General features: G+C 54.4%; 2 protein-coding genes across 3 annotated transcripts; both read right to left on the reverse strand.

The window, feature by feature from the left end:
- Nucleotides 1-28: 28 nt before the first annotated feature.
- On the reverse strand, nucleotides 29-21,856 carry LOC148821497 (uncharacterized). Its single transcript, XM_088930746.1, has 4 exons — nucleotides 21,764-21,856; nucleotides 20,464-20,607; nucleotides 14,425-14,883; nucleotides 29-164 (listed from the first exon to the last, which is right to left on the reverse strand). Exons 1-4 carry the CDS (start codon nucleotides 21,854-21,856, stop codon nucleotides 102-104), a joined length of 759 nt encoding a protein of 252 aa, XP_088786872.1. The 3' UTR covers nucleotides 29-101.
- On the reverse strand, nucleotides 21,667-26,396 carry mb (myoglobin). Of its 2 annotated transcripts, none has more exons than XM_088930960.1 (4): nucleotides 26,158-26,396; nucleotides 25,274-25,427; nucleotides 23,639-23,858; nucleotides 21,667-22,642 (listed from the first exon to the last, which is right to left on the reverse strand). In XM_088930960.1, exons 2-4 carry the CDS (start codon nucleotides 25,366-25,368, stop codon nucleotides 22,499-22,501), a joined length of 459 nt encoding a protein of 152 aa, XP_088787086.1. In that variant the 5' UTR covers nucleotides 25,369-25,427; nucleotides 26,158-26,396; the 3' UTR covers nucleotides 21,667-22,498. The 2 variants fall into 2 exon arrangements, with proteins under 2 accessions (XP_088787086.1, XP_088787087.1); XM_088930961.1 differs by having other exon boundaries at nucleotides 25,274-25,370; nucleotides 26,158-26,266.
- Nucleotides 26,397-27,523: the final 1,127 nt, after the last annotated feature.

Consider the following 27,523-nt stretch of genomic DNA (forward strand, 5'->3'; position numbering starts at 1 on the left):
AGAAAGGACAGAAGTCTCTGGTCCACACGCTCTCAGCGGCCGGGTGCGGGTTCGCTCCGAGTCTCTCAGGGCCCGCGCGGGATCGGCCGGCCCATTTCCTCTCAGTCCGGGCCCTGCGCAGACTCGTCTCCGGCTGGGAACAGCAGGGCTACAGCGCGCCGGACCTGTGGGCGCAGACAGCGGACAGCAGCGTTACCGGCGCCGGTAACACACACACACACACACACACACACACACACACCACAACACACACACCACTGGCTCCCCCACTGGGACACACACACACCACAACACACACACACAGCACTGCCTCCCCCACTGGGACACACACACACACCACAGCACTGCCTCCCCCACTGGGACACACACACACACCACAGCACTGCCTCCCCCACTGGGACACACACACACCACAGCACAACACACACAGCACTGGCTCCCCCACTGGGATACACACACACCACAGCACAACACACACAGCACTGCCTCCCCACTGGGACACACACAAACAACACAAACTGGAATGTCTCAGGATCCTAAACAGGCAATACACACCAGCTGGATATCTGACCAAGATAAGAAACAGCCTGGCCAGAGACACTGCACACAGACAGACCTGACTGTCCAGAGAGGACAGGCTCAGTGACCACAGCTTGGCCAGAGACACTGGACACAGGCAGACCTGGCTGCCCAGAGAGGACAGGCTCAGTGACCACAGCCTGGCCAGAGAAACTGGACACAGGCAGACCCAGCTGTCCAGAGAGGACAGGCTCAGTGACCACAGCCTGGCCAGAGACACTGGACACAGACAGACCCGGCTGCCCAGAGAGAACAGGCTCAGTGCCCACAGCCTGGCCAGAGACACTGGACACAGGCAGACCTGGCTGTCCAGAGAGGACAGGCTCAGTGACCACAGCCTGGCCAGAGACACTGGACACAGGCAGACCTGGCTGTCCAGAGAGGACAGGCTCAGTGACCACAGCCTGGCCAGAGACACTGGACACAGGCAGACCTAGCTGCCCAGAGAGGACAGGCTCAGTGACCACAGCCTGGCCAGAGACACTGGACACAGGCAGACCCGGCTGCCCAGAGAGGACAGGCTGAACTCCCACTGCCATATTGTTAATTCTATCTGCTTTGAAAACACTGTAAATGATCAGTCATGCCAATGAAATTATTGAATGTGAATTTGAGAGCGAATGCGTTCAGTCCTGTCATGTCCAACACAGAGAGAGAGAGCAGTGAAGTGCGGGGTCCACTCACACCAGGATTACACAAAATAAACACCCCATCTAAGTTCTATAAAAACACCCTCCATGTGCAGAGAAAAACTCCAGATAGTATGTGCAGAGCAGAATCAGGACAATACCCTCTGCTGACCAACATACACAAAAGAGCAAAATAGTATTCAATACATCAAAAAAGCTGTAACTAGAACTCCTACCACCACAAGGCCCTTCTGAGCCCAAAACAGAGCCCCCTGAGCCAGCTGGTCCTGAGGCTCACTGACCCGAGCCACACCGACACCAGCCAGCATCAGGACAGCACTGCTAGAGCACCACAACCCAGACTCCACCACATCACAGCACAACACACACAACACACAACCAGCCTCAGGACAGCACTGCTAGAGCACCACAACCCAGACTCAAGCACATCACAGCACAGATCAAACAGCAATATCTCACACACTGGGACACACACGCACAAACACCACATAAACTGGAACGCTACAGAACCTAAACAGACAATACACACTAGCCGAATATTTGACCAAGATAAGAAACAGACCCTTACGAAGTACAGGCTCAGTGACCACAGCCTGGCCATAGAAACTGGGCGACACAGGCAGACCTGGCTGTCCAGAGTGGACAGGCTCAGTGACCACAGCCTGGCCAGAGAAACTGGACACAGGCAGACCTGACTGTCCAGAGAGGACAGGCTCAGTGACCACAGCCTGGCCATAGACACTGGACACAGGCAGACCTGGCTGCCCAGAGAGGACAGGCTCAGTGACCACAGCCTGGCCAGAGACACTGGACACAGGCAGACCCGGCTGCCCAGAGGGGACAGGCTCAGTGACCACAGCCTGGCCAGAGACACTGGACACAGGCAGACCCGGCTGTCCAGAGAGGACAGGCTGTGCTCCCACTGCCAGCGGGGAGAAACAGGGACAGAGACACACTTCCTACAGCACTGTGAGAAATACTCTGGGATTGCATATAACCAATACATATACAGAAGCAGATAAAAATATCAAACAAAATTACAAATGAATCCCAGAATGCTCCCAGCTCCCAGCCCTGCCAGGAGAGGGAGGGGGCCCAGCAGGTGGCCTCCTGTCCCGCCTGGGGAGCAGCGACTGACCCTCCCAGCGCGCCGCGTGTGGCGTCTGTCAATGTTTACTTCTGGGCTCGTCCTGTAAATGTCCGCAAGTATCTCGTTAATAGTATCAGCTCCGGCTCCGGCGTGCTCACAAAGCCCTGTGAACGGGACCGAGCCGAGCGCCGTCAGTCCCCTCCTTTCCCGCACCGGCTGTCGGAGAGGTCTTGGGGACAGCACCCCCCCCCCACACCCCTCAGAAGTTGGGGTGACGGTGCGAGTCCGCGATAGTGGGTTCAACACCTGGCCAAGATCACGGCATCCCGCAGCGCCCGCCGGCCGCGGCTCCGCACCTCTGGGACGCTGGGGAACGACGATGAATACCGAACCGGTTCCGGACGGGTCCAGAACAACCGCCGGTTCCGAGCGCCGCCACGGCCGCGGTTCGGGCAGGCTCGGCTCTCGACCCGCAACCGAGCCGCCGTCCTCCGCCCGAAAGAGGCGGGTCTCGAACCGATCGCGCCCCGAACCGCCCGGGCCCCAGCGGTACCGAGGAGAGCCCGCTGCGTGCCCCCCCGCCCGCCCCCCGGAGGTGACCGGCCACGCTGCCTCAGCCCAGACAGCTCCTCACCTCCGCACCAGCCCCGCTTGGAAAAACAATGAGACCGCGGCGTACCTGCGCCGCCAGGAACAACAAAATGTCGTTTCTGGGCCGGGAGGTAGCGGGAGAAAAAAACACGAAAACGGCGACGGTACCTGTTCTCGGCGGCCGGAGGCGGCGTGCGGCACGGTCAGGCCAGAGGCTGGAGCGAAGGGGGCGGTTCGAGCGCCGGGCGAATCCCCGGGCTCCCGTAGCTCGCCTGGCCGCCTTCCCTGCGCCGCCGCCCGGGGAGAGCGTCCGCGGCCGAGTCGGCACCGTCACGAGAGTCCCGGCCGCTTTCTATTTTATTTTTTTCCCCCACCGCCGCAATTATTCCTACGTAGGTGCGGCGTGTTATTTTTATCCCCCTTCCAAAAACCTCGGAGGCGAAGGACGTGCCGGGGACCCTGTCTCTCAGCTGACCGGCGAGGGCCAACCACATAGCGGACTGGCCGCCCTCCCCTCTCCCCCGTGTCGGCCGGGCGCCGGAGTAACAGGCGATCTCCGCTTCTCCGAGAAAAACAACACCGTGTCGGCCGTCATTTCAGCGGCGAGGCCAGCTCGGCTCTGCCCTCATCTCGCCTGCTCCTTCCCTCCCGAACCAGACGCGAAAAACCCCCGTACTGCCGCACACGCACGACGTTTCCCTGAAAGCTGAACCGCCTCGTATTACAGACACACACACCCCCTCTCCCTCCGCCCGGCCTCCCCCATCTCTCCCTCTCCGCGCCTGGCGCTGCTTAATTAAACTGCGTTTTAATTAGCTCGTCACCTGATTCCTGAGATACGTTCCACGTTGGAGGCGAGATCAAAAACTAAGCAAGGAGCTTTTCCTGCAGCTGTAGTGGCTGCTCGACTGTAGGGGCATTGCAGACCGTCCGCTGGTCCGTCCACAGCTGGACTGATCGCTGTTGGACTGTCTGTCCACATCTGGATTGACGTCTGCCAGTCTGCATCCACAGCTGCACTGATCTCGGTAGCTTTCTGTCCACAGCTGGATTGACGTCTGTCAGTCAGCTTCCACAGCTGGATTAGTCTCTGCAGGTTTGTGTGTCCACAAATGGATTAATATCTTCGGGCCTGTGTCCACAGCTGAATTGGTCTCTGCAGGCCTGTGTGTCCATAGCTGGAATATATCTTCGGGCCTGTGTCCACAGCTGGACTGGTCTCTGCAGGTCTGTGTGTCCACAGCTGGATTAATATCTTCAGGCCTGTGTCCACAGTTGGACATGTCTCTGCAGGCCTGAGTGTCCACAGCTGGACAGGGCAGACGGAGGCAGGGGAAGAAACTGCACAGCAGGAACAGGAGACACATCAAACTTGAAAAGATGGAGGGAAGGGATACTGTCCAGCCCACTAGTCTAAACTACCAGTACGGCAAACTCTACACTCAGACAGCCCGCCAGCTGTCCCCAGTGCACAGCAGTCTGATCCACTCCAGGTGTGACAGTGCTGTCAGTCAGACTCCCAGTGCGCAGCAGTCTGATCCACTCCAGGGTTTACAGTGCTGTCAGTCAGACTCCCAGTGCGCAGCAGCCTGATCCACTCCAGGGTTTACAGTGCTGTCAGTCAGACTCCCAGTGCGCAGCAGCCTGATCCACTCCAGGTGTGACAGTGCTGTCAGACTCCCAGTGCACAGCAGTCTGATCCACTCCAGGTGTGACAGTGCTGTCAGTCAGACTCCCAGTGCGCAGCAGTCTGATCCACTCCAGGGTTTACAGTGCTGTCAGTCAGACTCCCAGTGCGCAGCAGTCTGATCCACTCCAGGTGTGACAGTGCTGTCAGTCAGACTCCCAGTGCGCAGCAGTCTGATCCACTCCAGGTGTGACAGTGCTGTCAGTCAGACTCCCAGTGCGCAGCAGTCTGATCCACTCCAGGGTTTACAGTGCTGTCAGTCAGACTCCCAGTGCGCAGTAGTCTGATCCACTCCAGGGTTTACAGTGCTGTCAGTCAGACTCCCAGTGCGCAGCAGCCTGATCCACTCCAGGTGTGACAGTGCTGTCAGACTCCCAGTGCACAGCAGTCTGATCCACTCCAGGTGTGACAGTGCTGTCAGTCAGACTCCCAGTGCGCAGCAGTCTGATCCACTCCAGGGTTTACAGTGCTGTCAGTCAGACTCCCAGTGCGCAGCAGTCTGATCCACTCCAGGTGTGACAGTGCTGTCAGTCAGACTCCCAGTGCGCAGCAGTCTGATCCACTCCAGGGTTTACAGTACTGTCAGTCAGACTCCCAGTGCGCAGTAGTCTGATCCACTCCAGGGTTTACAGTGCTGTCAGTCAGACTCCCAGTGCGCAGTAGTCTGATCCACTCCAGGGTTTACAGTGCTGTCAGTCAGACTCCCAGTGCGCAGCAGTCTGATCCACTCCAGGGTTTACAGTGCTGTCAGTCAGACTCCCAGTGCGCAGTAGTCTGATCCACTCCAGGTGTGACAGTGCTGTCAGTCAGACTCCCAGTGCGCAGCAGTCTGATCCACTCCAGGGTTTACAGTGCTGTCAGTCAGACTCCCAGTGCGCAGCAGTCTGATCCACTCCAGGGTTTACAGTGCTGTCAGTCACAGTCCCAGTGGGCAGTAGTCTGATCCACTCCAGGGTTTACAGTGCTGTCAGTTAGACTCCCAGTGCGCAGCAGTCTGATCCACTCCAGGGTTTACAGTGCTGTCAGTCCCAGTCCCAGTGCACAGTAGTCTGATCCACTCCAGGGTTTACAGTGCTGTCAGTCCCAGTCCCAGTGCACAGTAGTCTGATCCACTCCAGGGTTTACAGTGCTGTCAGTCAGACTCCCAGTGTGCAGCAGTCTGATCCACTCCAGGGTTTACAGTGCTGTCAGTCACAGTCCCAGTGCGCAGCAGTCTGATCCACTCCAGGGTTTACTCCATCAGCTGCAGGAAGCAGCTGTAGACAAAACCCACATGAGCTGCTGACGTCAAGCCTGCTTCCTCCTCCTCAGACCATTCAGAGTGAAGCTCAAGATCAGAGTTAGAGCATCAGGGAAGCTCAGAGACACAAGTGCCGTCAGCCTGCCTCTGTCCAGAAGCTCTTCAATCCCAGAGTCTCATCCCGCCGAGTCCTGATCGGGGCCGTGTTGCGCAGACACACCCTCCTCCCACCACTCTCGGTGTAAAGAGACCTCTCCTGCTCTTCATCACTCCGTAACCTGCTCTGTTCACTGAGAAGATCCGGTCCCTCCAGCCCCTCTGTGTGCTGTGTTCCTGCAGGGACAGGAGGATCTACCACCTTGTCCAGCACCAGAGACAGCCGGACAACCCGGAGCGGATCAGACCGCAGTGTAACTGGGAGTCTGGAGGACTTGTCTGAATTCTGTCTTGTTTCTTCTCACTGAGTTTATAAATACACTTGCAGGGAATATTAGCCTTGATGGTGAAGAATTAATTAGTCAGCCTCATTTTTGTCCCAAATATGAAAACCCTCATTCATCACCCTTCACAGCCAAGCTCCTAAACGTCTTGTACAGCAGAGATGCAGATAATCACATCAACACAAACTGTCCTATTTACTCCACTCGAGAACACAACAACCCTCACTGATTCCACAGCAGGCTCAGGTATCTGCACTTATTACACTAGTAATTGTGTTAATAAGTGCTGCTAATTAACACCATTCACTAAACTGTGTGGGAGTATTTACTTAAAAAAAGAAGTGTCCTCTGTGCAGCTCTACCCACTGTCCCACACTGCCTCTCTCTCTCTCAGCTCTACCCACTGTCACACACTGCCTCCCTCTCTCTCTCTCAGCTCTACCCACTGTCCCACACTGCCTCTCTCTCTCAGCTCTACCCACTGTCACACACTGCCTCCCTCTCTCTCTCAGCTCTACCCACTGTCCCACACTGCCTCCCTCTCTCTCTCAGCTCTACCCACTGTCCCACACTGCCTCTCTCTCTCAGCTCTACCCACTGTCCCACACTGCCTCCCTCTCTCTCAGCTCTACCCACTGGCCCACACTGCCTCTCTCTCTCAGCTCTACCCACTGTCCCACACTGCCTCCCTCTCTCTCAGCTCTACCCACTGTCCCACACTGCCTCCCTCTCTCTCAGCTCTACCCACTGTCCCACACTGCCTCTCTCTCTCTCAGCTCTACCCACTGTCCCACACTGCCTCCCTCTCTCTCTCAGCTCTACCCCCTGTCCCACACTGCCTCTCTCTCTCAGCTCTACCCACTGTCCCACACTGCCTCCCTCTCTCTCTCAGCTCTACCCACTGTCCCACACTGCCTCCCTCTCTCTCTCAGCTCTACCCACTGTCCCACACTGCCTCCCTCTCTCTCAGCTCTACCCACTGTCCCACACTGCCTCCCTCTCTCTCTCAGCTCTACCCACTGTCCCACACTGCCTCCCTCTCTCTCAGCTCTACCCCCTGTCCCACACTGCCTCTCTCTCTCTCAGCTCTACCCACTGTCCCACACTGCCTCTCTCTCTCTCTCAGCTCTACCCACTGTCCCACACTGCCTCCCTCTCTCTCAGCTCTACCCACTGTCCCACACTGCCTCTCTCTCTCTCAGCTCTACCCACTGTCCCACACTGCCTCCCTCTCTCTCTCAGCTCTACCCCCTGTCCCACACTGCCTCTCTCTCTCAGCTCTACCCACTGTCCCACACTGCCTCCCTCTCTCTCTCAGCTCTACCCACTGTCCCACACTGCCTCCCTCTCTCTCAGCTCTACCCACTGTCCCACACTGCCTCCCTCTCTCTCTCAGCTCTACCCACTGTCCCACACTGCCTCCCTCTCTCTCAGCTCTACCCACTGTCCCACACTGCCTCTCTCTCTCTCAGCTCTACCTACTGTCCCACACTGCCTCCCTCTCTCTCTCAGCTCTACCCACTGTCCCACACTGCCTCCCTCTCTCTCAGCTCTACCCACTGTCCCACACTGCCTCTCTCTCTCTCAGCTCTACCCACTGTCCCACACTGCCTCTCTCTCTCTCAGCTCTACCCACTGTCCCACACTGCCTCCCTCTCTCTCTCAGCTCTACCCACTGTCCCACACTGCCTCCCTCTCTCTCTCAGCTCTACCCACTGTCCCACACTGCCTCTCTCTCTCTCTCAGCTCTACCCACTGTCCCACACTGCCTCCCTCTCTCTCTCAGCTCTACCCACTGTCCCACACTGCCTCTCTCTCTCAGCTCTACCCACTGTCCCACACTGCCTCCCTCTCTCTCTCAGCTCTACCCACTGTCCCACACTGCCTCCCTCTCTCTCTCAGCTCTACCCACTGTCCCACACTGCCTCCCTCTCTCTCAGCTCTACCCACTGTCCCACACTGCCTCTCTCTCTCTCAGCTCTACCCACTGTCCCACACTGCCTCCCTCTCTCAGCTCTACCCACTGTCCCACACTGCCTCCCTCTCTCTCAGCTCTACCCACTGGCCCACACTGCCTCTCTCTCTCTCTCAGCTCTACCCACTGCCCCACACTGCCTCTCTCTCTCTCTCAGCTCTACCCACTGTCCCACACTGCCTCCCTCTCTCTCTCAGCTCTACCCACTGTCCCACACTGCCTCTCTCTCTCAGCTCTACCCACTGTCCCACACTGCCTCTCTCTCTCTCTCAGCTCTACCCACTGTCCCACACTGCCTCTCTCTCTCAGCTCTACCCACTGTCCCACACTGCCTCCCTCTCTCTCTCAGCTCTACCCACTGTCCCACACTGCCTCTCTCTCTCAGCTCTACCCACTGTCACACACTGCCTCTCTCTCTCTCTCAGCTCTACCCACTGTCCCACACTGCCTCCCTCTCTCTCAGCTCTACCCACTGTCCCACACTGCCTCTCTCTCTCAGCTCTACCCACTGTCCCACACTGCCTCTCTCTCTCAGCTTAACCACTGTCCCACACTGCCTCCCTCTCTCAGCTCTACCCACTGGCCCACACTGCCTCCCTCTCTCTCAGCTCTACCCACTGTCCCACACTGCCTCTCTCTCTCTCAGCTCTACCCACTGTCCCACACTGCCTCCCTCTCTCAGCTCTACCCACTGTCCCACACTGCCTCCCTCTCTCAGCTCTACCCACTGTCCCACACTGCCTCCCTCTCTCAGCTCTACCCACCATGAACAAATGATCCCCCCAGTCTCCCCCTGTAAAACAATGACAGCGTATCGTTACCGTACACCTAATGATGACAGTTAGCTATTTTCATCATAGTTACCAAGGCAACCCAATTGCTGAGGCCTCACAGAGCAGAGCAGCTGTGAGAGAGAGAGGGGGCGTGGGAGAGAAAGAGAGGAGAGAGGAGACACAGAGAGAGAGGAGTGAGCAGAGAGGAGAGAAGACGACGAGAGAGGAGCAAGCAGATAGGAGACACAGAAAGAGACAGGAAGAGAGAATTGAGAAGAGAGAATTGAGAAGAGAGACAGGACAGGCAGGGTGACAGGGAAGAGAGAGGGAGACAGACCTGCATGAGGGGTGTATAAGTGTGTGTGAGGGGTGTATCAGTGTGTGAGTGAGTGTGAGGGGTGTATCAGTGTTGTGTGTGAGAGTGAGTGTGAAGGGTGTATCAGTGTGTGACTGAGTGTGAGGGGTGTATCAGTGTGTGTGAGTGAGTGAGTGTGAGGGGTGTATCAGTGTGTGTGAAGGGTGTATCAGTGTGTGTAAGTGTGAGGGGTGCATCAGTGTGTGTGAGTGAGTGTGAGGTGTGTATCAGTGTGTGTGTGTGTGTGTGTGAGTGTGTGAGGGGTGTATCAGTGTGTGAGTGAGTGTGAGGGGTGTATCAGTGTTGTGTGTGAGAGTGAGTGTGAAGGGTGTATCAGTGTGTGACTGAGTGTGAGTGGTGTATCAGTGTGTGTGAGTGAGTGAGTGAGTGTGAGGGGTGTATCAGTGTGTGTGAAGGGTGTATCAGTGTGTGTGAGTGTGAGGGGTGCATCAGTGTGTGTGAGTGAGTGTGAGGTGTGTATCAGTGTGTGTGTGTGTGTGTGTGAGTGTGTGAGGGGTGTATCAGTGTGTGAGTGAGTGTGAGGGGTGTATCAGTGTGTGTGTGTGTGTGTGTGAGTGTGTGAGGGGTGTATCAGTGTGTGAGTGAGTGTGAGGGGTGTATCAGTGTTGTGTGTGAGAGTGAGTGTGAAGGGTGTATCAGTGTGTGACTGAGTGTGAGTGGTGTATCAGTGTGTGTGAGTGAGTGAGTGAGTGTGAGGGGTGTATCAGTGTGTGTGAAGGGTGTATCAGTGTGTGTGAGTGTGAGGGGTGCATCAGTGTGTGTGAGTGAGTGTGAGGTGTGTATCAGTGTGTGTGTGTGAGGGGTGTATCAGTCTGTGTGTGAGAGGGGTGTATCAGTCTGTGTGAGTGAGTGAGTGTGAGGTGTGTATCAGTGTGTGTGTGTGAGGGGTGTATCAGTGTGTGTGCATGACTGAATGTGAGGGGTGTATCAGTGTGTGTGTGTGAAGGGTGTATCAGTGTGTGTGTGTGTGTGAGTGTGAGGGGTGTATCGGTGTGTGTGTGTGTGAGGTGTGTATCAGTGTGTGTGAGTGAGTGTGAGGGGTGTATCAGTGTGTGTGCGTGAGTGAGTGTGAGGGGTGTATCAGTGTGTGTGCGTGAGTGAGTGTTTGGGGTGTATCAGTGTGTGTGTGAGTGTGTGAGGGGTGTATCAGTGTGTGTGTGTGTGTGAGAGAGTGTATCAGTGTGTGTGTGAGTGTGAGGGGTGGGTGTATCAGTGTGTGTGTGAGGGAGACACTGCTGTCCCTCTCCTCTCACACTGCCCCTGAATTCACACACTGACACACTCCTGACTGGACTGGAGACACTGCTAGAGACACTGCTGTCTCTATCTTCTCACACTCCCCCTGAATTCACACACTGACACACTCCTGACTGGACTGGAGACACTGCTGTCCCTCTCCTCTCACACTGCCCCTGAATTCACACACTGACACACTCCTGACTGGACTGGAGACACTGCTAGAGACACTGCTGTCCCTCTCCTCTCACACTGCCCCTGAATTCACACACTGACACACTCCTGACTGGACTGGAGACACTGCTAGAGACACTGCTGTCCCTCTCCTCTCACACTGCCCCTGAATTCACACACTGACACACTCCTGACTGGACTGGAGACACTGCTAGAGACACTGCTGTCCCTCTCCTCTCACACTCCCCCTGAATTCACACACTGACACACTCCTGACTGGACTGGAGACACTGCTAGAGACACTGCTGTCCCTCTCCTCTCACACTGCCCCTGAATTCACACACTGACACACTCCTGACTGGACTGGAGACACTGCTAGAGACACTGCTGTCCCTCTCCTCTCACACTGCCCCTGAATTCACACACTGACACACTCCTGACTGGACTGGAGACACTGCTAGAGACACTGCTGTCCCTCTCCTCTCACACTCCCCCTGAATTCACACACTGACACACTCCTGACTGGACTGGAGACACTGCTAGAGACACTGCTGTCCCTCTCCTCTCACACTCCCCCTGAATTCACACACTGACACACTCCTGACTGGACTGGAGACACTGCTAGAGACACTGCTGTCCCTCTCCTCTCACACTGCCCCTGAATTCACACACTGACACACTCCTGACTGGACTGGAGACACTGCTAGAGACACTGCTGTCCCTCTCCTCTCACACTGCCCCTGAATTCACACACTGACACACTCCTGACTGGACTGGAGACACTGCTGTCCCTCTCCTCTCACACTGCGCCTGAATTCACACACTGACACACTCCTGACTGGACTGGAGACACTGCTGTCCCTCTCCTCTCACACTCCCCCTGAATTCACACACTGACACACTCCTGACTGGACTGGAGACACTGCTAGAGACACTGCTGTCCCTCTCCTCTCACACTGCCCCTGAATTCACACACTGACACACTCCTGACTGGACTGGAGACACTGCTAGAGACACTGCTGTCCCTCTCCTCTCACACTCCCCCTGAATTCACACACTGACACACTCCTGACTGGACTGGAGACACTGCTAGAGACACTGCTGTCCCTCTCCTCTCACACTGCCCCTGAATTCACACACTGACACACTCCTGACTGGACTGGAGACACTGCTAGAGACACTGCTGTCCCTCTCCTCTCACACTGCCCCTGAATTCACACACTGACACACTCCTGACTGGACTGGAGACACTGCTAGAGACACTGCTGTCCCTCTCCTCTCACACTCCCCCTGAATTCACACACTGACACACTCCTGACTGGACTGGAGACACTGCTAGAGACACTGCTGTCCCTCTCCTCTCACACTCCCCCTGAATTCACACACTGACACACTCCTGACTGGACTGGAGACACTGCTAGAGACACTGCTGTCCCTCTCCTCTCACACTGCCCCTGAATTCACACACTGACACACTCCTGACTGGACTGGAGACACTGCTAGAGACACTGCTGTCCCTCTCCTCTCACACTGCCCCTGAATTCACACACTGACACACTCCTGACTGGACTGGAGACACTGCTGTCCCTCTCCTCTCACACTCCCCCTGAAGTCACACACTGACACACTCCTGACTGGACTGGAGACACTGCTGTCCCTCTCCTCTCACACTCCCCCTGAATTCACACACTGACACACTCCTGACTGGACTGGAGACACTGCTAGAGACACTGCTGTCTCTATCTTCTCACACTCCCCCTGAATTCACACACTGACACACTCCTGACTGGACTGGAGACACTGCTGTCCCTCTCCTCTCACACTGCCCCTGAATTCACACACTGACACTCCTGACTGGACTGGAGACACTGCTGTCCCTCTCCTCTCACACTGCCCCTGAATTCACACACTGACACACTCCTGACTGGACTGGAGACACTGCTGTCCCTCTCCTCTCACACTGCCCCTGAATTCACACACTGACACTCCTGACTGGACTGGAGACACTGCTGTCCCTCTCCTCTCACACTGCCCCTGAATTCACACACTGACACACTCCTGACTGGACTGGAGACACTGCTGTCCCTCTCCTCTCACACTGCCCCTGAATTCACACACTGACACACTCCTGACTGGACTGGAGACACTGCTAGAGACACTGCTGTCCCTCTCCTCTCACACTCCCCCTGAATTCACACACTGACACACTCCTGACTGGACTGGAGACACTGCTAGAGACACTGCTGTCCCTCTCCTCTCACACTCCCCCTGAATTCACACACTGACACACTCCTGACTGGACTGGAGACACTGCTGTCCCTCTCCTCTCACACTCCCCCTGAATTCACACACTGACACACTCCTGACTGGACTGGAGACACTGCTAGAGACACTGCTGTCCCTCTCCTCTCACACTCCCCCTGAATTCACACACTGACACTCCTGACTGGACTGGAGACACTGCTGTCCCTCTCCTCTCACACTGCCCCTGAATTCACACACTGACACTCCTGACTGGACTGGAGACACTGCTAGAGACACTGCTGTCCCTCTCCTCTCACACTGCCCCTGAATTCACACAGTGACACACTCCTGACTGGACTGGAGACACTGCTGTCCCTCTCCTCTCACACTGCGCCTGAATTCACACACTGACACACTCCTGACTGGACTGGAGACACTGCTGTCCCTCTCTTCTCACACTGCCCCTGAATTCACACACTGACACTCCTGACTGGACTGGAGACACTGCTAGAGACACTGCTGTCCCTCTCCTCTCACACTGCCCCTGAATTCACACACTGACACACTCCTGACTGGACTGGAGACACTGCTGTCCCTCTCCTCTCACACTGCCCCTGAATTCACACACTGACACACTCCTGACTGGACTGGAGACACTGCTAGAGACACTGCTGTCCCTCTCCTCTCACACTGCCCCTGAATTCACACAGTGACACACTCCTGACTGGACTGGAGACACTGCTAGAGACACTGCTGTCCCTCTCCTCTCACACTGCCCCTGAATTCACACAGTGACACACTCCTGACTGGACTGGAGACACTGCTGTCCCCCTGACAATGCAGAATAAGTAAAACCCGGAGTGGATCAGAGTGCTCTGCACTGGGAGTGTCCGCAGGTGTGACCCCTCACACTGACCCCCTGAGAGAGAGTTCGAGCCTCCTCTCGCTGGGGCCTGGGGCTGCCCTCTGTCTCACAACACCCCGGGCGCCCCCACACAGCGCCCGGCTCTCGGGGTTGGTCTGGGCTTCAGGGGCCCCCAGGGGCCCCAGTCCACAGTCCAGCCCACAGTGTCGGGGTGTGGAAACAGTCCGATCGGGTCGGAAGATCTGGGGTCACAGGGGTCAGGGGTTCCCCGACCTCAGGGCCCAGAGGGACAGCGGGAGCCCCAGTGACCCCCCACACCCCCACAGACACCCCCACGGGCTGGGGCCGGCAGACCGGCGGGCTCCTCTGTGTGTGTGTGTGTCTGCGCTCATAATCACAACACGACACGACACCCACTCAAGCCGCACAGCCACCCCACTCCCACTCCCACTCCCACCCGCCAGAGGCACACGGGTGGCAGAAACACGCGCGGCCGGTACTCACGCCGTGGGTCGCGCTGGTCGCCCGAAACGACGCTCCTGCGAGCCCATGAGCCGCCCCGCGCATCTCCCCGAGCGGCCCGGGTGCGGGTCCGGTCCGGTCCGGTTCGGCGGGGACGCGGTGTCGAGAGAGACGCAGGCGGCGGCCGTTACTCTGATGACGACATTCCCGCACAGCCGCGAGCAGCAGCAGCAGCAGCACGGGCCGCCCGCTCACGCGCAGCTCCCCCCGCCTCTCGCCTCCTCCTGCTCCTCGCGCGCTCTCTCTCTCTCCTCGCGCTCCTCTTCGGAACGGGCGCCCGGCGCTCGCGCAGCCCAGCGGGGAGTGCGCTCGCGCTACCGGGGGGGGGCTCCCGCCTCGCGGCTCCGCGATCGATACCCTCCGGACCGGGAGACAGCCGCGCGATCGCAGGATTAATCGGATTCCTCTCCGGCTCGCTCTCGCGCTCGCTCGGGCTCTGAGCTCCCCAGCATCCAGCGCAATCAGAGCAGCGCGTCAGGCGCGGCTAATCGACTGCGGAGAGCACGCTGGCCGTGCATGCTTCTGTTACCGAGTCTGCGGTAACGTGCAGGAATTACAAACACTGACACAGCCCAGTCACAGGCTCTAGACTCTTCTAGTCCCTGTGGAGTCCAGGACACTGACACAGCCCAGTCACAGGGCTCTAGACTCTTCTAGTCCCTGTGGAGTCCAGCACACTGACACAGCCCAGTCACAGGCTCTAGACTCCTCTAGTCCCTGTGGAGTCCAGCACACTGACACAGCCCAGTCACAGGCTCTAGACTCTTCTAGTCCCTGTGGAGTCCAGCACACTGACACAGCCCAGTCACGGGCTCTAGACTCCTCTAGTCCCTGTGGAGTCCAGCACACTGACACAGCCCAGTCACAGGCTCTAGACTCCTCTAGTCCCTGTGGAGTCCAGCACACTGACACAGCCCAGTCACAGGGCTCTAGACTCTTCTAGTCCCTGTGGAGTCCAGCACACTGACACAGCCCAGTCACAGGCTCTAGACTCTTCTAGTCCCTGTGGAGTCCAGGACACTGACACAGCCCAGTCACAGGGCTCTAGACTCTTCTAGTCCCTGTGGAGTCCAGCACACTGACACAGCCCAGTCACAGGCTCTAGACTCCTCTAGTCCCTGTGGAGTCCAGCACACTGACACAGCCCAGTCACAGGCTCTAGACTCTTCTAGTCCCTGTGGAGTCCAGCACACTGACACAGCCCAGTCACGGGCTCTAGACTCCTCTAGTCCCTGTGGAGTCCAGCACACTGACACAGCCCAGTCACAGGCTCTAGACTCCTCTAGTCCCTGTGGAGTCCAGCACACTGACACAGCCCAGTCACAGGGCTCTAGACTCTTCTAGTCCCTGTGGAGTCCAGCACACTGACACAGCCCAGTCACAGGCTCTAGACTCTTCTAGTCCCTGTGGAGTCCAGGACACTGACACAGCCCAGTCATAGGGCTCTAGACTCTTCTAGTCCCTGTGGAGTCCAGCACACTGACACAGCCCAGTCACAGGGCTCTAGACTCTTCTAGTCCCTGTGGAGTCCAGCACACTGACACAGCCCAGTCACGGGCTCTAGACTCCTCTAGTCCCTGTGGAGTCCAGCACACTGACACAGCCCAGTCACGGGCTCTAGACTCCTCTAGTCCCTGTGGAGTCCAGCACACTGACACAGCCCAGTCACGGGCTCTAGACTCCTCTAGTCCCTGTGGAGTCCAGCACACTGACACAGCCCAGTCACGGGCTCTAGACTCCTCTAGTCCCTGTGGAGTCCAGCACACTGACACAGCCCAGTCACGGGCTCTAGACTCCTCTAGTCCCTGTGGAGTCCAGCACACTGACACAGCCCAGTCACGGGCTCTAGACTCCTCTAGTCCCTGTGGAGTCCAGCACACTGACACAGCCCAGTCACGGGCTCTAGACTCCTCTAGTCCCTGTGGAGTCCAGCACACTGACACAGCCCAGTCACAGGGCTCTAGACTCCTCTAGTCCCTGTGGAGTCCAGCACACTGACACAGCCCAGTCACAGGGCTCTAGACTCTTCTAGTCCCTGTGGAGTCCAGCACACTGACACAGCCCAGTCACAGGCTCTAGACTCCTCTAGTCCCTGTGGAGTCCAGCACACTGACACAGCCCAGTCACAGGCTCTAGACTCCTCTAGTCCCTGTGGAGTCCAGCACACTGACACAGCCCAGTCACAGGGCTCTAGACTCTTCTAGTCCCTGTGGAGTCCAGCACACTGACACAGCCCAGTCACGGGCTCTAGACTCTTCTAGTCCCTGTGGAGTCCAGCACACTGACACAGCCCAGTCACAGGCTCTAGACTCCTCTAGTCCCTGTGGAGTCAGGTACACTGACACAGCCCAGTCACAGGCTCTGGACTCTTCTTGTCCCTGTGGAGTCCAGCACACTGACACAGCCCAGTCACAGGCTCTAGACTCTTCTAGTCTCTGTGGAGTCCAGCACACTGACACAGCCCAGTCACGGGCTCTAGACTCCTCTAGTCCCTGTGGAGTCCAGCACACTGACACAGCCCAGTCACGGGCTCTAGACTCTTCTAGTCTCTGTGGAGTCCAGCACACTGACACAGCCCAGTCACAGGGCTCTAGACTCTTCTAGTCTCTGTGGAGTCCAGCACACTGACACAGCCCAGTCACAGGCTCTAGACTCTTCTAGTCCCTGTGGAGTCCAGCACACTGACACAGCCCAGTCACGGGCTCTAGACTCCTCTAGTCCCTGTGGAGTCCAGCACACTGACACAGCCCAGTCACGGGCTCTAGACTCCTCTAGTCCCTGTGGAGTCCAGCACACTGACACAGCCCAGTCACAGGCTCTAGACTCCTCTAGTCCCTGTGGAGTCCAGCACACTGACACAGCCCAGTCACGGGCTCTAGACTCCTCTAGTCCCTGTGGAGTCCAGCACACTGACACAGCCCAGTCACAGGGCTCTAGACTCCTCTAGTCCCTGTGGAGTCCAGCACACTGACACAGCCCAGTCACAGGCTCTAGACTCTTCTAGTCCCTGTGGAGTCCAGCACACTGACACAGCCCAGTCACAGGCTCTAGACTCTTCTAGTCCCTGTGGAGTCCAGCACACTGACACAGCCCAGTCACAGGCTCTAGACTCCTCTAGTCCCTGTGGAGTCCAGGACACTGACACAGCCCAGTCACAGGCTCTAGACTCCTCTAGTCCCTGTGGAGTCCAGCACACTGACACAGCCCAGTCACAGGCTCTAGACTCTTCTAGTCCCTGTGGAGTCCAGCACACTGACACAGCCCAGTCACAGGCTCTAGACTCCTCTAGTCCCTGTGGAGTCCAGCACACTGACACAGCCCAGTCACAGGCTCTAGACTCCTCTAGTCCCTGTGGAGTCCAGTACACTGACACAGCCCAGTCACAGGCTCTAGACTCTTCTAGTCCCTGTGGAGTCCAGTACACTGACACAGCCCAGTCAACAGTTTCTCCTTTTTTATTTTTCTCATATTTTTCTTCGAAAAAGACATTGCCAGTCCCAAATATAAATTCTTATTCATTAATGTCCTTATACTATTTGTATGAAAAAATCATTGTGCATTTCTGATGTCTTTACATTGTGATTTAAAGGAGGCAACACAGTTCTTTCTCGATTGTTTTTAAAATATATTGTTGCCACGGTCGATGGTTTGTTTTAGCTGCAGAGGTGGCGAGTTCCCGGCTTGGCCACCAGGGGGAGACTCGCAGGCCCGACAGGGACCCGGGAGAGACGCAGGCGAGGAATCCGGACCGTTTCTGCGTGTCACTGGGCCTGACTTGGGTATACCTGTCCTGTTGCCACTAATCAGCCATTTCTGGGTTGACGTTAATGAAATTCCAGTATCTGGGTTCAACAAAGACGAAAAGCTAAACTGTTTGTCAGTGGCATGGAATTAGTCAATTACATCATAACGTGACGGTGCGATTAACAGATGTACGCAAAACTGAACCGGGGCGGTGTGAAAAATGCTACCTGGTTTGGATCGATTGCAGCTTAATTTGATTAATCCTGCCTGGTTGCCAAGGCACCCGCCCCCACTTCCGAATCCGGTCGTTTCCCGTTACTTCGTTACTTCAAGCAGCGGCCAGCCCGCGTGTTTCTGGGTGAAGGGTAATCAGCGCGCACACTGTACTGTACCTGAACACTGCACACACTGTACTGTACCTGCACACTACACACTGCACACACTGTACAGTACCTGCACACTGCACACTGCACACTACACACTACACACACTGTACAGTACCTGCACACTGCACACACTGTACAGTACCTGCACACTACACACTGCACACACACTGTACAGTACCTGCACACTACACACACTGTACAGTACCTGCACAGTACACACTGCACACACACTGTACTGTACCTGAACACTGCACACACTGTACAGTACCTGCACACTGCACACTACACACACTGTACAGTACCTGCACACTGCACACTGCACACCCTGAACAGTACCTGCACACTACACACTGCACACACACTGTACAGTACCTGCACACTACACACTGCACACACTGTACTGTACCTGCACACTGCACACACTGCGCACACACACTGTACTGTATATGCACACTGACACACTGCACACACACTGTACTGTAACTACACACTACACACATTGTACACAAAGACCTAGTCCCTGAAACACTACACCAAATTAAATGTTTGGGTCCATCCGACAGATATTATTGCATCTGCACAGAATGCAGAAGCTGGTTAGTGGAAGTGAATACAAGAGTTTTAATTTAAAAACGTAAATAGATCGGTCGCAGTAAATGATCGAAGCCGATGTGCAGCAACGGGCCTCCGCCACTAGGTGGAGCCAGAGACACGCGGAACTGTGTCTTTTCCAGCGTGATTGACTTAGAACAGATTCAAGAAATTATTAGACATCGAAAGCAGATGTTGCGATTTTTTTGCGGTGAATTTCACGCGGTGTTCTTCTCTCGTGGACATGACAGCATCTGAGCACAATGATATCACAACGTATTCGTTTAAGTGTGTTTGTGATCTCCTGCTAGTGTGTGTGTGTGATCTCTGGGTGACTTTATCCTCTCTCCAGCTCCAGTGTCCAGTCTCTGTCTGTAACCCCACTGTCACCCTGACAGGACACAGAGGTGCAGACGTGTTGTTACAGACTGAGGGTCTGTTCAGGAGTGATGATGATGATGAAGGGTGTCAGTGAGGGGCTCTGGGTGACTCTATCCTCTCTCCAGCTCCAGTGTCCAGTCTCTGTCTGTAACCCCACTGTCACCCTGACACAGGACACAGAGGTGCAGACGTGTTGTTACAGACTGAGGGTCTGTTCAGGAGTGATGATGATGATGAAGGGGGTCAGTGTGGGGCTCAGAGCTCTTTGTCCTGTCTCTCTCCCTCTTCCTCCCTATCTCTCTCTCTCTCTCTCTCTCTCTCTCTCTCTCTCTCTCTCAATTCAATTCAATTCAATTCAAGGTGCTTTATTAGCATGACCGATGGGTACAATCAGTGTTGCCAAAGCAAATGAAAGTAATGATATTTACATGAAACAAAACAAAAATAGAAGTAAAATAAAATCTACAGACATATTACAGACATTTACAACAAAGACATATTATAAAATATTGACATATTCTGTAGGCGGCTGGAGCATTATTGGGAGACAGACTCACTGTTCCTCAGGCTGTGACAGGAGATCACATACTGGGCTGCCAGTTCAACTGAGTTCCCTCCTCTCTCTCCCAGTAGGATTGGGACCCGTTGTGATTCTGGCAGGTGTGGGAACTCTGGGATTAGATTTCTGAATTTCGGGAAGAATGTTTCTCTAATCCCAGAGTATCTGTCACAGTGCAGTAGGAAGTGCACCTCTGTCTCTATTTCTCCCCGCTGGCAGTCTCTCTCTCTCTCTCTCTCTCTCTCTCTCTCTCTCTCTCTCTCTGTGTGTCCCTCTCAGCCTGTAAAGTAGGTATTGTTATTGCCCTTCATAAAAGAGGCTCTTTAAATAGCTCTGGAGACATCAGAGGAGTGACTGCACGTGGCTCCCTGGTGCTGTTTCCGTGCCCCAGGCCAAGCGCACAGCAGGCTCTGCCAGTACCAGCCCCGCCGCCCAGCGCTGCCATGTGTGCAGCAGCACGTAGCCCTGAGGACAGGGCCCCGAGCCCGCCAGCACCTGCACGGCCTGTGTGCAGCACAAACACATACACCTGGTCTACAGTGTGTGCAGTGTAGTTTATATACTCCAGGTGTACAGTATATATACTCCACGTGCACAGTATATATACTTCAGGTGTACAGTGTAGTTTATATACTCCAGGATTACAGTATATATACTCCAGGTGTACAGTATATATACTTCAGGTCTACGGTGTAGTTTATATACTCCAGGTGTGCAGTGTAGTTTATATACTCCAGGTTTACAGTATATATACTCCAGGTGTGCAGTGTGTACAGTATATATACTTCAGGTCTACAGTGTAGTTTATATACTCTGGGTGTACAGTATATATACTTCAGGTGTACAGTGTAGTTTGTATACTCCAGGTTTACAGTATATATACTCTTGGTTTACAGTATATATACTCCAGGTGTACAGTGTAGTTTATATACTCCAGGTGTGCAGTGTGTACAGTATATATACTCCAGGTGTGCAGTGTGTACAGTATACTGTATATACTCCAGTTCTACAATGTAGTACGACAGGCTCAGTGACCACAGCCTGGCCAGAGACACTGGACACAGGCAGACCCGGCTGTCCAGAGAGGACAGGCTCAGTGACCACAGCCTGACCAGAGGCACTGGACACAGGCAGACCCGGCTGTCCAGAGAGAATAGGCTCAGTGACCACACTGTGATCCCACTGCCAGCAGGAATGGAGACAGAGCTACTTTGTAAGTAATACTGTGGGATTAGACAGTCTTCCCTAAAATAACTAATCTAATCCCAGAGTTCCCACACCTGCCAGAATCAGATCAGCTCCCAGTCCTACTGGGAGAGGGAGGAGGGAGCTCAGATGAGCTGCAGCCCAGAGTGTGATCTCCTGGCCCAGCCTGAGGAACACGGAGTGAGGATGACGATGGTTATTATTATTATTATTGTAGTTGTTCTGTTTTGACAGTGGTTACTGCTTTCCCAGCACAAATTCATCAGTCAGGCCAATAATCCCATTGAATTGGAAACGTGATTGTTGACAGAGAGAGAGAGGCAGAGATTGACAGACAGACACTCAGAGAGACAGGAGCAGAGTGAAGCAGCTGATCAGCATTTAATTCAAACTGATTCACACAACAGCACTGGGACACACAGAAATGAAGCCCACAGCAGTAAGGACAGGCTACACTGGCGGACAGCGGGGAGAGGAGCACAGACACGAGGGCCTCTGCCAGCGTGGCGTCATAGTGACCACACACGGGTCTGAAACAGCTCCACATCGAGGCACATCGCGATCCCCCACCCCCAGCAGGACCCACCTGGCGTGCACCTGGAGTGCAGTGTGTACAGTATGTTTACAGTACACACTATACTGCTGCACTGTACATGTCCTTTAATGTACTGTACATCCTGTACTCACTGCACATCTGGAGTGCACTTTATACGGTACTTCTACACACCAGGTGTGCAGTATGTACAGATTTTATACTCCAAGAGTACAGTGTAGTTTATATATTCCAGGTGTGCAGTGTGTACAGTATATATACTCCAGGTGTGCAGTGTGTACAGTATATATACTCCAGGAGTACAGTGTAGTTCATATACTCTGGGTGTGCAGTGTGTACAGTTTGTATACTCCGGGTGTGTAGTGTAGTTTATATACTCCAGGTGTGCAGTGTGTACAGTTTGTATACTCCGGGTGTGTAGTGTAGTTTATATACTCCAGGTGTGCAGTGTGTACAGTTTGTATACTCCGGGTGTGTAGTGTAGTTTATATACTCTGGGTGTGCAGTGTGTACAGTATATATACTCCAGGTGTGTAGTGTAGTTTATATATTCCAGGTGTACAGTGTAGTGTATATACTCCAACGGTATCCAAAATCATACTGTATGTGTGTGAGAGTGTTGGGTGAGCTCACAGTTTATCCTGCAAACCCTAACTCCTTATACAATGTCCCCATGTCACTGACCACTGCGGCCAGAGCCTTATTCATGGCTGCCTCGGAGTCTGCTCCAAACCCACTGACTTTCTCCTTCATCAGCTGGACAAATATTCCTGAGATATGCTGGAGAAAGAGAGAGAAGAGTGTTAATATATTTACAGGAGTTAATACCTACATACTGACTGGACACTCCAGTACATTAACACTGCACTGAGAGAGAGGGGTTAATGCAGACACACTGACTGGACACTCCAGTACATTAACACTGCACTGAGAGAGAGAGGGGTTCATACAGACACACTGACTGGACACTCCAGTACATTAACACTGCACTGAGAGAGAGGGGTTAATGCAGACACACTGACTGGACACTCCAGTACATTAACACTGCACTGAGAGAGAGAGGGGTTAATCCACACACACTGACTGGACACTCCAGTACATTAACACTGCACTGAGAGAGAGAGGGGTTAATACACACACACTGATTGGACACTCCAGTACATGAACACTGCACTGAGAGAGAGAGGGGTTAATACAGACACACTGACTGGACACTCCAGTACATTAACACTGCACTGAGAGAGAGGGGTTAATACAGACACACTGACTGGACACTCCAGTACATTAACACTGCACTCAGAGAGAGAGGGGTTAATACAGACACACTGACTGGACACTCCAGTACATGAACACTGCACTGAGAGAGAGAGGGGTTCATACACACACACTGACTGGACACTCCAGTACATGAACACTGCACTGAGAGAGAGAGGGGTTCATACACACACACTGACTGGACACTCCAGTACATGAACACTGCACTGAGAGAGAGAGGGGTTCATACACACACACTGACTGGACACTCCAGTACATGAACACTGCACTGAGAGAGAGAGGGGTTCATACAGACACACTGACTGGACACTCTAGTACATTAACACTGCACTGAGAGAGAGGGGTTAATACAGACACACTGACTGGACACTCCAGTACATTAACACTGCACTGAGAGAGAGAGGGGTTAATACAGACACACTGACTGGACACTCCAGTACATGAACACTGCACTGAGAGAGAGAGAGGGGTTCATACAGACACACTGGACACTCCGGTCACCTTGAAGTTGTCCGGCGGGATCTTGTGGGTGTGGACGTGAGTCTGTGCCAGGGGGCGGAGCACGTCCGCGTGTTTGCCACGCCGCTTCAGCAGCTCCCCCAGCTTCTTCACCACTATCGCACCGTGGGCCGCCAGCTCCTCGTTGCCCACCAGCTCCCCCGCCGTCAAGGAGCGGAACTTGGGGAAGAGCTGCTGTGTGCCGGAGTGAGCCTTAAACAGGCTGAGGGAGAGGAGGAGGGAGGAAGAGGGAGAGGAGGGAGAGGAGGGAGAGAGGGGAGGGGGGGGGGGGAGAGAGGCGGGAGAGAGAAGGGGGAGAGGGAGAGGAGAGAGAGAGGAGAGAGGTGGGAGAGGGGAGAGAGGAGAGGAGAGAGAGAGAGGAAAGGAGAAAGGGGAGAGAGGGGAAGAGGGGGGAGAAGAGAGATGGGGGGAGAGGGGAGAGGAGGAGAGGGGAGAGAGGAGAGTGAGGAGGGAGAGAGGAGAATGAGGAGAGGGGGAGAGGGGAGGGTGGAGGAGCAAAGTGAGAGAGATAAAGGGGGACAGAAATAGACAGAAGATAAGGGAGAGAGGGGTGAGGAAACAGACTCAGAGAGCAGCGCCATACAGATGCACTGCAGTCTATTAATTTATATACCACTATAGTCTATTAATATATATATATAAATATATCACACTGCAGTGTATTAATATAAATATAACACTATAGTCTATTAATACATATATAAATATATCACACTGCAGTCTATTAAAATATATAAATTATCGCACTGCAGTCTATTAATATACACAAATATATCACACTGCAGTCTATTAATTTATATAACACTGTAGTCTATTAATATATCTAAATATATCACACTGCAGTGTATTAATATAAATATAACACTATAGTCTATTAATATATATATAAATATATCACACTGCAGTCTATTAAAATATATAAATTATCGCACTGCAGTCTATTAATATACACAAATATATCACACTGCAGTCTATTAATTTATATAACACTGTAGTCTATTAATATATATAAATATATCACACTGCAGTGTATTAATATAAATATAACACTATAGTCTATTAATACATATGCAGTATATATATCACACTGCAGTCAGTCTATCAATATATATACAGTAAATATTATACACTGAGTATACATAAATATATCACACTGGGTTACAGTACTGCACAGTCTGTAGACACAGAGCAGTATAATACTCTGCAGTACTGCACAGTCTGTAGACACAGAGCAGTATAATACTTTCCAGTACTGCACGGTCTCTAGACACAGAGCAGTATAATACTCTGCAGTACCACACGGTCTCTAGACACAGAGCAGTATAATACTCTGCAGTACTGCACAGTCTGTAGACACAGAGCAGTATAATACTCTGCAGTACTGCAGGGTCTCTAGACACAGAGCAGTATAATACTCTGCAGTACTGCACGGTCTCTAGACACAGAGCAGTATAATACTCTGCAGTACTGCAGGGTCTCTAGACACAGAGCAGTATAATAGTCTGCAGTACTGCAGGGTCTCTAGACTCAGCAGTACAAACTCAGTCCAGCTCTACTTTACCACTGAAACGCAGGACTCTGCTGAAACAGCACTGTACTGATGCCCTCACTATTTACCGGGTCAGAACCTCAGCTCCATGTCCTGCTGCATCAGCCTCGACTGGAGCCCAGGCCTTCAGAACCATATCCCACTCCACATCGCTGAGAGCCATGACTGGTACCGACACCAGAACAGAACCAGGACAGAGGAGACAGTCTGAGCAGGTTTGTACTGTAAAAGACACCACACACAGTGACACAAACACAGCACGTCTCCTCTCTCTCTCCCTCACTGTCTCTCTGTGTCTCCTCTCTCTCTCCTTCACTGTCCCTCTGTGTCTCCCCTCTCTCTCCCTCACTGTCCCTCTGTGTCTCCTCTCTCTTTCTCTCCCTCACTGTCCCTCTGTGTCTCCCCTCTCTCTCCCTCACTGTCCCTCTGTGTCTCCTCTCTCTCTCCTTCACTGTCCCTCTGTGTCTCCTCTCTCTTTCTCTCCCTCACTGTCTCTGTTTCTCCTCTCTCTTTCTCTCCCTCAGTCTCTCTGTGTCTCCTCTCTCTTTCCTTCACTGTCCCTCTGTGTCTCCTCTTTCTCTCCCTCACTGTCCCTGTCTCCTCTCTCTCTCCCTCACTGTCCCTCTGTGTCTCCTCTCTCTTTCTCTCCCTCACTGTCTCTCTGTGTCTCCTCTCTCTTTCCTTCACTGTCCCTCTGTGTCTCCTCTCTCTTTCTCTCCCTCACTGTCCCTGTCTCCTCTCTCTCTCCCTCACTGTCTCTCTGTCTCCCCTCTCTCTCCCTCTGTCCCTCTGTGTCTCCTCTCTCTCTCCTTCACTGTCCCTCTGTGTCTCCTCTCTCTCTCTCCCTCACTGTCTCTCTGTGTCTCCTCTCTCGACCTCACTGTCTCTCTGTGTCTCCTCTCTCTCTCCCTCACTGTCCCTCTGTGTCTCCTCTCTTTCAGAGCCCAGGTACCAGTAATGAAGTTGCGCTCCGGAGCCCCGACAGTCCTCTGTCTTCGAACCCGTGCTGACCTCTGTCTGCGCACGCCCGGGCTGCCTGCTTATATGGCCTCCGCTCGCCCGCGGTGACCTTGTCCTCCCCCACCCCCCGTCACCTCCGCGCGCTGGCTGGGCTCCTGTCCACCCCCAGCCTGGCCGGTGGTCCGCAGTGCTGGCCTGCCCCTGGCTCCCACCCCCGCGGGAATGCTGCCCCACTGCTCCCTGCTGAACATTCCTCTGAGGAGAGCTTCCTGAGGGTGGGGCTCAGCGGCTCTCTGCACACGTCTCTGTCATCCCTGCACACGTCTCTCTCTCTCTGTCTGTCTGTCTGTCTGTTTCTGCACACGTCTCTCTCTCTCTCTACACACGTCTCTGTCTCTCTGTCTCTGCACACGTCTCTCTCTGTCTCTAAACACGTCTCTGTCTGTCTGTCTGTCTGTCTCTGCACACGTCTCTTTCTCTCTGTCCGTCTGTCTCTGCATGTCTCTCTCTCTCTCCCCGTCTGTCTGTCTCTGCACACGTCTCTCTCTCTTCATCTGTCTGTCTCTGCTCACGTCTCTGTCTGTCAGTCTGTCTCTGCACACGTCTCTCTCTCCGTCTGCCTGCCTGCCTGTCCCACAGCTGATCGACCCCAGGACCTCCCACTGCTGGTTATCGGGGTATCGGTACCTCCCAGAGTATCGGCTTCAACAGCACCGTGACTGGGCAGCTTGTTCCACCCTCCCACCACCCTTGGTGTAGAGAAGTGCCCCCTGCTCTTCCCTGCGGCTGTTCCTGGTGTCCCCCCGGTCCTGCCTGTCTGGTGCAGCTGAAGCTCCCTGGGCTGAGCCCGTCGGGGGGTTTGAGGGTGGCGAACGTGAACCGGGGCTCCTCGTTAGTCTCTCGGCCCGGGAGACTCGGTCAGCGTAGAACAGCCCTTCCCGCCCCAGACCGCAGCCGTTCGCTCATCGCTGGGCTGATGCCACAGCAGCAGCAGTATCTTTACCTGGAAACTGCAGACACAAATTGTGCACAATACTGTAAACGCTTCCTGCCTGGGGCGCAGTACGATTCTGACAACCCCACCCCACAGGCTTCGGGTGCCCGTCGACTGCTGTCCCTGCGGCCAGAAGCTCTCTTCCACAGCCAGCCGTTTGTCTAGTGCGATTTCTGCAGGATTTACATCTTCTTAAATTCTCCAGCCACCCCGTGCTCCTAACTGTCCTAGTCTGGCATCACCTGTGACCCGGACCAGTTTACGAGCTGTAGCAGAACCTGTATCAGTGCTCTGCAGTAAACAGAAGAGCAGTGCTCTCAGACTCCTGCACCGCACCCCTGAGGCTCCATCACCCACAGGCTGG

The sequence above is a fragment of the Atractosteus spatula genome, chromosome 13 (genome assembly GCF_055471065.1).
Source record: "Atractosteus spatula isolate fAtrSpa1 chromosome 13, fAtrSpa1.hap1, whole genome shotgun sequence".
Classification (NCBI taxonomy): Eukaryota; Metazoa; Chordata; class Actinopteri; order Semionotiformes; family Lepisosteidae; genus Atractosteus; species Atractosteus spatula.

Coding starts and splice junctions, on each gene's coding strand:
- LOC148821497 (XM_088930746.1), bottom strand. CDS start 21,856: ATGTGGAGCTGTTTCAGACCCGTGTGTGGTCACTATGACGCCACGCTG. Junction 20,608..21,763: donor TCTCCCCGCTGTCCGCCAGT/GTAGCCTGTCCT, acceptor TGCTGCACACAG/GCCGTGCAGGTGCTGGCGGG. Junction 14,884..20,463: donor AAACAGCACCAGGGAGCCAC/GTGCAGTCACTC, acceptor GATGCTGGGGAG/CTCAGAGCCCGAGCGAGCGC.
- mb (XM_088930960.1), bottom strand. CDS start 25,368: ATGGCTCTCAGCGATGTGGAGTGGGATATGGTTCTGAAGGCCTGGGCT. Junction 23,859..25,273: donor GGAGCTGAGGTTCTGACCCG/GTAAATAGTGAG, acceptor CCTCTCCCTCAG/CCTGTTTAAGGCTCACTCCG. Junction 22,643..23,638: donor TCCCGCCGGACAACTTCAAG/GTGACCGGAGTG, acceptor CTCTTTCTCCAG/CATATCTCAGGAATATTTGT.